General features: G+C 44.0%; 1 protein-coding gene across 2 annotated transcripts in view; it reads left to right on the top strand.

The window, feature by feature from the left end:
* Positions 1–13,120, top strand: part of LOC124777382 (suppressor of lurcher protein 1-like) — a 726,507-nt gene that overhangs the window by 287,861 nt on the left and 425,526 nt on the right. For both annotated transcript variants that reach the window (XM_047252770.1, XM_047252771.1), the window contains exon 4: positions 4,596–4,776. In XM_047252770.1, coding sequence (XP_047108726.1) covers positions 4,596–4,776 — 181 coding nt within the window. The remainder of the gene's footprint in view (positions 1–4,595; positions 4,777–13,120) is intronic.

The raw sequence follows: 13,120 nt of genomic DNA, 5'->3' as shown, positions 1-13,120 counted from the left end.
ACTGATTGCCGGGAATTTTATATATATATATATATATATATATATATATATATATATATATATATGAATTACAAAAAACAAATACAAAAAAAAGGTTACATGGCGCGGGATTCGATCCGGCGAGCTTCGGATTCCTAACCTGAGCGCTTACCGCTGCGCCACGACGCTCTAGAAAATTATTAATCGTAGAGAGTATTTCACGACAACGGTTTCTTTTAACTGTCGATTTTCTCGACAACGGCTGAGAAGTGCGTCTTGGTACTTTGCCACATTACACCTCTGGCCATGAGCTTTTATTGTGCGCAGTATGAATCGAATCTAAATTTCACAATTGGCGGCCTCCCCTTGTTAGTGCTCGCGCCAACAAATTCAAAGTTGTCCAGCAGGCAGCTGCGGAACGGTGCCGTGTTGCAGGCGAGTATTATGCCGTACGTTGCAATTCTTAGGCTTTTCTCGGCCGAAAGCCAGGAAGAGTGTCGACTGAAAACATCTTTTACCAGTCTAAATTTCCTGTTGTTATTTTATCAAGCAACCAGTTTCGGCGTTATATTCCACCATCCCCCGACCCCATGACCGACATGTTAGAAGATTCTTATGTTTAGTCCATTCAAAACAGGTGCCAACATTCAGTGACTGGAATCCGTAGATTTCTGACACAGCAATACCTTCGATCATCACTTGCCTATTAAGGGTATTTTGATTCCACTTTCTATACTGAAGAGCCAAGAACACGCAACTATCCGTATAAAGATAAAGAGAACGCCAGGGATGTCGGTGGCAGATGGAACCAGTACTTCGACACTAGAACTGGTCATTGGCCACATCCGGCAGCTGTTCATAAACTCTGCTGGTCTTTAAAATCTCAACGCTAGAAAAGCAGCGTGCAACATTCGTCTAACCAATCTACTTGTATATACTGATTATTAACATTTCAGAGTGTGGTGTGCGTACTGTAAGACCTGCAGTACACACACACACCATCAGATTATTTGACCTGTCGCTCTAACGAAGTAGGCGAGTGTCAGCAATATGTCTCGTGGTCTTATCGCAGCGTGTCAGACGACAGAAATACCACTTGCACTCTTAGAGTAGCAGATTGACGGTGACCAGCTTTAAACAGAACTTGATTAATTTTCACACACATTTATTAAAATAATAAAAATCATAGATATTACGTAACTTGATTCTGGATGCTGTTTTCAATTGACAATTTGAAGTTCCTTTGGTCTTGGTACGTTAATCTTATTCTCACATATCTCTGATACTTGACAAAGTGTCTATTCATTTATCTTCATGGCTATGTACAGGAATATGGTAATTCTATTAGGCGCAGACTGAAACTTAACCACAGACTGGTACAGACTGACTAATCGGAGGTCTGTACACTCGTTATAATATCTTGTGCTTTCATGTATCACTGCGCGAGTGTGCTCCGCGAGGAGAAAAGATTCTACGTTAGCAGCAATCTCATTGGCTGCATTACATATTAATACGCGGATCGGCGGAAGCAGAATTTGGTCCGTCTTAATGGCAGCGCCATCTCGTAGAGCGGAGACGGAAGAGCGCTGCGCCTGCGCTGTTTTGTGCGTAGCGGGGTGCGCTCTAGTGGGAAAGTTGTGCACGCGCTGATTACGCGGAACTATGTACACAACACAGGGGAACCACATTGTGAATTAGGGCTAATATCATATATATCATGTACACAGGGTGTTTCAAAGCCTTTGCATCAAACGTCTAGGGGTGATGAAGAACAAGATGGAGAACAAGTTTTCTTAATAATCGTTTACTGACACTTCCCGCGACGTTGGGTATCCTTCTGCATTCGAGCCGCTGAGAGGCGGCAGGACATAGGCACCCTGCGGCACACTTATAACCTTTCGTGTCACCTATAGTTCAGTCATCTGCTCTATATGAGAAGGATCAGGCCCAGCCAAATTGAACTTCCTGATTCGCTTCCAGAGTATTTTTCTCCATTTAGACGCACTCATTCTTCAGCTTTTGGAAAGCATTCTGTCATTTTGCTCGAATAGCACACCTCGCTAGCAGTTCCGGCTAGTTCGGTGAAGTATCGTCGCCCCAAGGCCCACGAGTACTAAATAACGACAAACGCTGCCGGGAAACGTCAGAGAACTGTTGTCTGCAACAGTTGTTACCCATGATGTCATCTATCGCCCTGAGACTCTGTAAAAACATTGTATAAGAAACCATTACGCAGTGGTGTGATGGTATGAGGTGCCACTGCGTTACCAGCACTATCTCACCAGTTTCGGTAATTTGGAGGGCACTCGTTACATTTCTAGCGTGCTAAGACTGGTGACCCGTCCCTATCTTCGAGCTCTTTCAACATAGGAGACTCATGTAAGACAAGTGAAATGAAAATGACAAGCATGGTAAAAATGTAAGCAGACTGTTAATTATTGCTGAAATGACAGCAGTAAGTGATAATACATTCATCCCATTGTGAGACAAGACGGTCAATACCTTCGAGGAAACATGTTCGTGGTTGCGTACGGAACCAAGACTGTACTCAGGTGTGCACCTCTTCGTCTGAAGCAAATCGCCGACCGCTAATGTCCTTTATTCACGTATCATATTGAGAGACTGCAGGACTGTATAGAGGACGTGTAAGAGCTTCTCACCGAAACTTTTGCAGCGTAGTCAAAACAATCTTTGCAACATGTGGGTGGGCATTATTCTCCAACAGAACGATTTTGCCCAGACAGTTTCAACTACGCTTTACGGTGAGGCCCTTAAACTTCATCCATGAATACCCGATTCCCCCTCATGCGATTTCAATACTTTTGGAGTTCTGAAGATAGACATTCGAGGGATCGATTTGCTTAGGAGGAAGATGTGCACGACTGGGTATAATCATGACACCACAGGCAACCGCAAGCATTTTCCCATGGAGGCATTGATCTTATTGTCTCACAGCGGGACAAATGTTTTAACATTTATGCCAATTACTTTTCAAATAATAAATTAGTTATTTTTTCCATCTGTCTAGGTCTCATTTGCGTGCACCTTATATGTTGCCCTTTCTGTCCAGACCTGTATCGATACAGAATGATGCCATTGCCAGTACGTTCTACAAATATCTCTCTACTTTCACAAGCACAGGTTGACTTCACCGTATTTCCTGTATGGAGGCCAGTGTTTCCACCAGTCGGGCGGTGTGGCAATAGAAGGTCCATCAGCTCCATCCATAGCCTACCTTCTTATGGACAAATTTGAAGGCTTCGCTTTGGACACTTCTTCAGATAAGCCAAGTTGATTTTATCCTTACGCCGACGGCACTTTTGTCATCTCGCCACCAGGACATGAAAACCTGGGAGAATGGCATTCATGACTACATTAGGTTTACGATGGAAGCAGGTGCTGCGTTGCCTCTCCTTGACGTCCTGAAAATCTGCTCTAGAATAAGCCACCTCCGAAAAGTCTTCCGGGAAAACGGTTACAATCACCGTCAGACATCACAGGCTATCTCTGATGGGACATTCAGGGAAAACACCACAAGAAGCTTGCGTTTTTGTTCAAATGGTTCAAACGGCTCTGAGCACTATGGGACTTAACAGCGTTTTTGTCTCTCTCTGTCGGGTAAGATTAGCCTGCTCCTGAAGTGACACAATATCTCATAGTGTTCAGGCTCCCAGGAAAAATACGACAGCACTCGAAGACTGAAGGATTATGTTGCTTCACACGCCTACAGTGTACAAAATACCATCTCGATGTGGCTGTAGCTACGGCGGCCAAAGAGTATCCACTGGGGCAACGCTGGAAGGAACAAGCAGGTGGTTACGCCTACACTATCCTGAAAAATCAGCCATGAGAGAACACGCTTTGAAAAATTGACACCGTGTTCTATTCGACGTAACATCTTTCATTATGAAGACGGAGGGAGTTGGGGATAGCATTAAGAAAGAGGTTCAAGAAATAAAAATATCTGAAAATATCATCAACAAGGACGGCGCTTTGCAGCTCAGCACAGCCTGGGACCCTGCCATCGCGAGGCTGAAGCGGGTGCGACGGACGCGGGACGAGAAGATTACCATATCCGGCGAGGAAGAGAGCAGCAGCGCCGCCAAAGCTAGTAGCGCGGCTATATAATGGCAAGGCCAAGACGACGCGGCAGTCATTCACCACTCGACAATGGCTCGGTCGGAAGGTCGTGGGATTCTAACCACTCGACGTGGCTGGAAGCCCGAGAAAATTTTATTAAATCATATCACCACGAGACCATGCATGCATACATGTCCCTAATTCTGTCATCGAAATTCAGTTCGACTTGATGCCCACGCACGTTAGAGCCGTTGTTGCTGCCAGAAGTTGCTTCTCTGTATGCTGAATTTCGCACCATGTATAGTCCTGTATCACCGAACAATTTATAAATGTATTCTTCCTGCTACACTGTATATACACAATAAGCAAAATTTCATATACGGGTATCCATCATGGTGTTGTAGTTTTCATAATGTAGTAACGTTGTTTAATGGTTTGTTTGTCAAAGTTTGTTACAACAGAGATGGTTAAATATGTGTTGATGAAACGGTGTAATTTTTCCGATGAATGGTTAACTGCGACCTCTCTCCCTGCAGGCTGCGAGTGCGTGCTGTTCACGAGCACATTTGGAAAGGAGTTCGGCGCCTTCAGCAGCCCCGACTACCCGCGCCCCTACCCAGCAGACATCGACTGCCTGCTCTACAGCTTCGTGGGCGGGCCGCACGACGTCGTGCACATCGTCTTCGTCGACTTTGACGTGCAGAAGACGCATCTTGAGTGAGTACTGTTTAAAACATATGTCACGGTAAGAGTTCTACGCTCAAAACTCACAGGAAGGCATGTTCTGTTTAAAGATGTGACGAAATAACACCGGAATGAAGGGGATGTATACAGTGTATGGCACGTGTGTAGACGCAGTATCTGAGCAGTCAATTGCAGACAGATGTGTAGCCAACATAGCAGCCGGTTAACATCTGCATCCACACTCCAACGCCACACTACAGTATGTAGCATAGCGTACTTTGTTTATCGGTATCACTTCGCACTTGGCATGTACAAATAAAGAATGGTTTGCAGAAATAACTGTTGCTGATAGGCCTTTGTGTCAAGGAATTCGCATTCAGCAATTAATTTCGAAATAAAATTCCACCACAACAGTTAACATCCAGCACTGAGTAGTAAACCTGTTCTTTTCAACTCAGTTCTACATACTACTACTGCTCTGTCAAGCCCCACACTGGATGCCATAAGTGTGGTAAAGTGAGCTTGCTCTTACATGGGGGGGGGGGGGGGGGGGGGTAGAATTAATTATTCCTGTTATGGAGCCACTAGGCTTGAACGTCAAGAATGAAACCGAACGTCACCTAGTGGCTAGAACGACACTTCCAGTCCCAGGTATTGACAGTACATCTGACTAACTGAGAAGAAAAGGGGAATAGTAATTTCAAAGAGCAGTTTATTAAAATACAGGAAATACATGTGGGATCTTGGCCCCCATGGGGATTTGACTGGTCTGACATGGCAGAATGACTAGGTTTACTAGATGCTATTGGTTGTATAGCGATCTACCTTCGCGATTTGACCTCATCCAGTTCTTGTGTCGGTTGCCTGCGTCGAAGAATTGATAGTCGGTGGGGAATAATGTTTATCGGCTTGTTTGATGGTTCGCTGCTTTTGATACACACTATGTGACCAAAAGTATTAGGAGACCCGGCTGAAAATGATTTACAAGTTCATGGCGCCTTCGATCGGTAATGCTGGAATTCAATATGGTGTTGCCCTGCCCTTAGCCTTGATGACAGCTCCTACTCTCGCAGGCATACGTTTAGGCAGGTGCTGGAAGGTTTCTTGGGGAATGGCCATTCTTGACGGAGTGCTGCACTGATAAGTATCAATGTCGGCATGTGAGGCCTGGCGTTCCAAAACATTCCAAAAGTGTTCTGTAGGATTCAGGTCAGAACTCTGTCCAGACCAGTCCACTACAGGGATGTTAATGTCATGTAAGAACTCTCCCACAGGCAGTGCATTATGATCAGGTGCTCGATCGTGTTGAAAGATGCAATCCTTATCCCCAAATTGCTCTTCGACAGTGCGAAGCAAGAAGGTGCTTAAAGCGTAAATGTAGGCCTGTGCTGTGATGGAACCACGCTAAACAACAAGGGGTGCATGAAATATGACCACACTATAACACCACCGCCTCCGAATTTTACTATTAGCACTACACACACTGGCATATGACGCTCACTTGGCATTCGCCATACCCACACCCTGCCATCTCATCGCCACATTGTGTATCATGATTCATCACTCCACACAATATTTTTCCATAGATCAGTCGTCCAATGTTTACGCTCCTTATACCAAACTAGGCCTCGTTTGGCATTTATCGGCGTGATGTGTGGCTTATGAGCAGCCCTTCGACCATGAAATTCAAGTTTTCTCACCTCCCGCCTAAATGTCATAGTACTCGCAGTTTGTAATTCCTGCCTGATGGTCTGGATAGATGTCTGCCTATTCCACATTACGACCCTCGTCAACTGTCAACGGTCTCAGTCAGTCAAGAAACGTGGTCGGCCTGTACGCTTTTGTGCTGTACGTGTCCCTTCATGTTTCCACGTAACTATCACATCGGAAAGAGTGGACCTAGGTATGTTTCGGAGTGTGGAAATCTCGCCTACAGGCGTATGACACAAGTGACACCCAATCACCTGGCCACGTTCGAAGTCGGTGAGTTCCGCGGAGCGCCCCATTCTGCTCTCTCACGATGTCTAATGACTACTGAGGTCGTTGACAGGGAGTACCTGGCAGTAGGTGGCAGCACAATGCACTTAATACGAAAAGCCTAGTGTAACGCGCTGTGGCCTCGGCGAATGGTGGATAATTGACAACTGTCAGTAACTGAATACTTCGGTCGCTTTGTGTTACTAAATCGGATTAAGACCCTTAACGGGCAGCTGAGGATTCGTCGACTTCGAAAGAGCGTCCGACAATGTAAAACGGTGCAAGACTTTCGAAATTCTGAGAAAATTAGTCGTAAGTCATAGTAAAAGAGGGGTTATTTTCAACGTACACAAAACCAAGAGGGATCATTAAGACAATAAGACCAAGAACGACGTCCTCGGATTGAATGGACTCTTGCTTTTGTCGCTAATGTTCAAACTACGCATCGAAAAAAATATGACGGAAATGAAACGTACATGATTAGGGTTAAGACTCAGCGTGTAAGGATATGAACGGCAAGATTCACTGATGAAACTGCTATTCTGGGTGGGAGTGAAGCAGAATTAGAGGATCAGCTGGATAGACTGAACAGGCTAATCAATACTAAATATGGATTAAGAGAAAACTGCAAAAAGACAAAGATAATCAGTCGTAGCAGAAGTGAGAATAGTGAGAAACTTAACATCAACATGGAAGCAAAATAATCCATTATGGATGAAGAAAGAATGGAATAAAACGCAGACTAGCTCAGGTAAAGACGGCATTATTGGACAAGAGAAGTCAATTAGTATCGAAAATAGGTCTTAATCTGAGGGAAAAATATCTGAGAATGTTCGTTTGGGGCACAGCATTGTACGGCAGTGAATCATGTTCAGTAGGAAACACAGAACGGAGCGGAAACGAATGGACTGAGATATGATGCTACAGAAGAATAATGAATACGAGATGGACTGATAAGATAAAGAATGAGGTGATTCTCTTCAGAATCGGCGAACACATGGAAGACACCGACCAGATGAAGGCACAGGATGACAGGATATGTGATACCGCATCACGGAGTAACCTCTATGGTGTTAGATGAATATCTAGAGGGTACAAACCGTAGTGGAAGACAGATTTAAATACATCCAAGAAATAGTATACTGCGGACGTAGGGTGCAAGTGGTTAGGGTAGGCGAGAATTTCTTGGCTGGCCGTATCAAATCATTCAGATGACTAATGGTTCACAAAAATAAATAAAAAAATAAAACAATAAAGAAAATTTTTAAAAAATGCTAGGGCAGAATGTCTTAGGCTCCCCCAAAATCCTGTGGTCAGCTAGCTGTGGGCCTCAGGTTCACCATACACAGGAGGACCAATCTGATGACTTTTTCACAGAGCAAATCTGTCCCAACCCGTTCGTCTATGTATGGGCGATGAGTGTGCTGTCAGGTGTGTTGGTTCGACCTGCGAAACTGTACGTCGTAGACCCGACCGCTACCTGCCGACACACGATCCGTGAGTGCAGGCTGGGTAGGATCTGCTAGGCAGTCGCCAGTGTCCACGCATAGTCTGACAGATCGGCGAGCGAGTCGGTGGAGCTGTCGCATTGTGAATGGGCTCTTCTCTCTGGCATCGCACTGTGATGATGATGATGATGCACCCTTTCTGTCAGTCATTAGCATTTCACAGATAGGTCTCTCTTCAATGAGCAACAGTAAGCTGTCTGCAAATCCACCGTGTCCGTCACTCACCTTCTCAGGAAGGTGTCCATACTTACACAGTAACGCAACAAAATGTTAAGCAATCCATTTTTTATTTAGTCACACGCTGTCTACCGAGCGAGGTGGTGGAGTGGTTAGTACACTGGACTCGCATTTGGGAGGACGGCGGTTCAAACCCGCGTTCGGCCACCGTGATTTACGTTTACCGTGGTTTCTTTAAATCGCTTCAGACAAATGCCGGGATGGTTCCTATGAAAGGGCACGGCCGACTCCCTTCCCTATCCTTCTCTGATTCGATTGGACCGATGATCTCGCTGTTTGGTCCCCTCTCCAAAACCTTGCAGTCAATCAACCACGTTATCTGTCATCGTTTTGCTTTCACTATAATATTTACAGCATACGTGGTTATTACTGCCCACCTCAAACACAAGAACACCACGAAGTGCTGAGAAAGCATATAAAATGAAGGGACTAATTAGTAAAAAGTTCACGCCAATAGATATTAAATGAGAAGCTCTTTTTTTATTCTCAAGTTACAAAACAGGCTTCATTGTGAACCTTCTTGCTGAGTCAGCTTCACTCCTGATGTATAAGACTTATCCCAGTAACAACTGTAGAAACTTCGGGGCTCTCTTTGAAAGTGGTCAGAGCAAAAGGGAGCTACCGTCCTCCGCTTCCCTACCCACAGAATTCCTTCCAGTCTCCCGTAAATTAACTATAGTGAATTCCCCTCGACTGTTCACTTTACGTTGCAAAGACTGTGTCTACAATCTTTCCCGCCGGTCCAGGTAGAAATGTCGAACTCTTCTTCCTTGCTACTCACTGGCTGGCTTTGCCATCTATTAGCTCTTTTTGTGCTGGCCATCCATACTCGGGTCGGCCACACCACCTTATAACGGACGACCGTACCTATCCACACTTTTTTTCGACTGTATATCATAAACATCAACAATAACGACTCCTACTCCGCCGTGAATATTTTGCTGCAACTGTCGTTCACAAACCATAAATAACACTTTTCGAAGGAGAAGCAACACTTTGCAGGCAACGGACAAACACGCTTTTTGTATTCAACAACAGCCTTGGAGTTCCATGAGCCGCTATGGTTTAACAACTACTCAAGCTACCGTAAACATGGCAATGGAGGTTATGTCAGATGCTCCTCGATGGCCTGTCAGTTATGTCTGCACAGTCCACCTGAAGATTACCGGCCGAAGGCCTCATACGTCTTTTGTTGAAAGGCCGCCGAAAAGCCGAGAGCTTCTTCCATCATGTATCCCAGCGGAGAAGACGTGCTCATCATTCTTGTTTTAGCTGTGTTAGTAGCGAGTAACAAAATGAAGAAATGAGGGGAAAGAAAACAGAAGATGCGATGTAGGAAGTGGTTGTTGAAGAAACAAATGTATAAACTCGTGAATTTACTCAACTGTAACTAGCTCCTAAAAGTCGGCATGAATACGTTAGAATGGACGAAAGTACATACAACTGCTGTCATTGCTGCCAGAATTAATTGACAAAATAATACGATGACGAGAAATGCGATAATTTTGATGAATGGATTATAACAGTTCTGGGGTCCTTACCTACGGGGATACATTTGGTGGGCCTGCCGTTTTCTGCTGTCCTATCACCACAGGCATTTGAGAAAATTATACTTGATATATTTGAAGCCATTTACAAGGCTCTACATAGAGATCGCTTGCAGGTAAGAAAATGCACATACAATCATGTACAAATTAAGAAGATAGTCATTGTATGGAGACAGACACTTGGAAATTACATTACTACTTCTATGCTACTGCTCATTATGACAGTTGTCATGTTAATTTATTGCGAGAAGATTTCAAACTACTGAGACTGTGTCGTGTGTTGAATATTGTGGTGTGGGTAACTTATGAACTGCTCGAGCTCGGATGAGTATAACAGTTATTGACGTAAAGATAGGAGGGAAGTGGAGGAATTTGTGGTAATGAGTGGTAATGAGGAGGCACTTGGCGAAGTGCTGGAACTTCACCGACTCCGTAATAAACCCGCACTAACAGTTGGCAGCCTGGCGGCCCGTCTCCCCACCCTACACACACAACCGTCGCGCCTGCGCACTCTCCATTTCGGTTGAATGGTTTCCATTGCTTCTCTGGCCACCGGATCAGTCGGACTGAACAAGCTAGCCCGTCGCCTCACACTTTATGGCCATGTGTCTTCCGCAGAATGTTTATGGTTATTGACGGGTCTGTCGTAGTGTGTATGGGGGTCCAGAGGAGCACTTACGTAAACCTACCTACTGGCGTCTACAAACGGCTCAATAATACACTCACCAGTCACCATCAGTCCGGGAGATGTAATTCTCCCCACCGTCAACGTTCGACGGCCGTTCACTACAGCATTATCTAACGGTTTTAAACCAAATAAAACTACTCAGTAAGGCCAAACACACCCGATTATTATCCTTACCAAATGACCCATCACAGGGACACAGGGAAAGCTACGCACACTAATCTCAGCAAGTATAGTTGTTGGAGTATGTAAATTTCCTAAAATTTTCTTATCAAGGGAAATGGTAGCCCCCCTGCGGTCGAGGTACGACGTCGGAAATTTCGCCGACGTTCATTAACCAAATAAAGCTGTTCGCTGAGGTTGAATATAAAGAGAGAGATACTTTTCTATACCGGATACTGATTTGTACTACTGTTGTGGAATTAGTATCTCATGTACTATTGGACATTTAGTGAGCTCACTGTGAACTACGTCCTTCTTGAGGAACAAGTCGACTGAAGAGAGTGTTAATTTTCTTGTAGTTTTCATCTAACTTTCTGTGTCGTGTCGAAGGGAATTACTGTTAGAAGGTAAATGGCAAATCGATGTTTCACTTATATGTGAATATACGTGAAATAAAATTTTCTTATGTCCATCCATATGACTGGAAGTCTGAGCGACTTGAGTGGTCCTTACGATGTTATTTATTATATAGATACCAGTTTCGGTGCTCAGTGCCCATCTTCCGACATTATCTGACGCTGAGGGTGTGTACATGTGTGGAATTAACCCCCTCAGCGTCAGTTAAAGACTGAAGATGGTGCACTGGAGCACCGAAACTGTTATCCATATAATAAATAACACCGTAAAGGCGGCTGTAGGTGTTCCATTTTATAACAAGAGATAAATTTACTTCTCAGATGGTCATGGGAACGTATTCGTTGAGGTTCGTTTGTAGTAAATCGACAAAGGAAAAGAGATGACGACGCTTACAATGTCTCATCACAAGTTTTCACATTGTACGAGTAAAATTTAAGAAAGTGGGTCATGTAGTGAGCTTTTAAAATGCTTTTAATATTATTAGTACTGTGTTTACAAATTATGTAGGGAATTTTCTAATGCTTTCTTTATCCTAAGTTATTAATTAATTAATTATGATTTATTAGAGTATGGCAACAGAAAAGCGTTATGGAAAGTGGTGCAAGGATGAATTGCATTTATCTGCAGCATTATATCTAAATGGGGATCACGAGTTAAATGAATTTTCACGCATGTAATCTGTCCCTAAGCAACAGTTAAGAGGCACGCTGAAAATAAAAACAAAAATGGTGACGGCTGTCTACAAACTTTTGGCAGGTCTGCTGTGGTTTTTAACGGTGTTGAAAACGTATGGATACGGCATATTTTTACATTTGAGGATATGGTGTTCATTATAAGCATGTCAGACGTAAGAAAACGTCACCACGGCAAAACGGAACGGATTCCTTCTTAATTTGAGGCAGAAAAACAAACGGCAGACAAAAAGTGGGCTGATGGTGTTCATGTACGGAACGTCGCCAAATTCATGAAACTGATGAAAGCCCTAAGAACAAGAAGAGGATGGCCACGGAGTGAGATGATGAGCAGTCCGTGCAAAACAAGGTAACCGAAACTGACGAGAAGAAATCTAGAACTGTAGATCCATCTGTGAAAAGGAAGTATTTTCGAAACTTTGTGGGGAAGCCACCATAGAAAGTAATTCGTGAAACTGAGGAATGGTAAAGCGATGTACGCGATGGCGATAGAATGGAGAAAATGAACAGATGCATCAAATGCAAAATGTAAACTGATGTGTAAGGGCCAGAAAAGAAGCGAAAAAGTTACAATGGAATCTCTGCATATACTGATGCAAGAACTAAACTATGGTAGATTTCCTTAAACTCAGACCAGTACGTACGTTTTTGCACACATCTGGGGCTGCTGCGTCGTGGATGACGTAGAACGACATTCTTATTTATCTTATGAGACACGCCCGGGTTCCCGGGTTCGATTCCCGGCCGGGTCTGAGATTTTCTCTGCCTCGTGATGGCTGGGTGTTTGCTGTCCTTAGGTTCGTTGGGTTTAAGTAGTTCTAAGTTCTAGGGGACTGATGACCATAGATGTTAAGTCCCATAGTGCTCAGAGCCAGCCGTCTTATGAGACGAAAGACGCTGGAGAGTTTGATTATATCGTTCATTACTGTAGACCTATTTCGGAGTGATTTCCTTCTTCGCGTTATCTGTAAGAAGTACATAGTTTGGAACGATACCTCCAACTTTTAAGCAGATAATTTAAAGTATTATATAACAGTGATTTTCTACGTACATCAGGTGGTCTTGGTATCCATATGATATGGATGTCTAAGTTTCTGTCACGGTGTTGCGTAAGTTAGCTTCTTTAATCTTGTTTTAGCTACAGTAGATGTT

Source organism: Schistocerca piceifrons, chromosome 2 (genome assembly GCF_021461385.2).
Source record: "Schistocerca piceifrons isolate TAMUIC-IGC-003096 chromosome 2, iqSchPice1.1, whole genome shotgun sequence".
Classification (NCBI taxonomy): Eukaryota; Metazoa; Arthropoda; class Insecta; order Orthoptera; family Acrididae; genus Schistocerca; species Schistocerca piceifrons.
The sequence above is the reverse complement of the archived record's forward strand: the minus strand, read 5'-3'. Positions and strand labels throughout refer to the sequence as shown.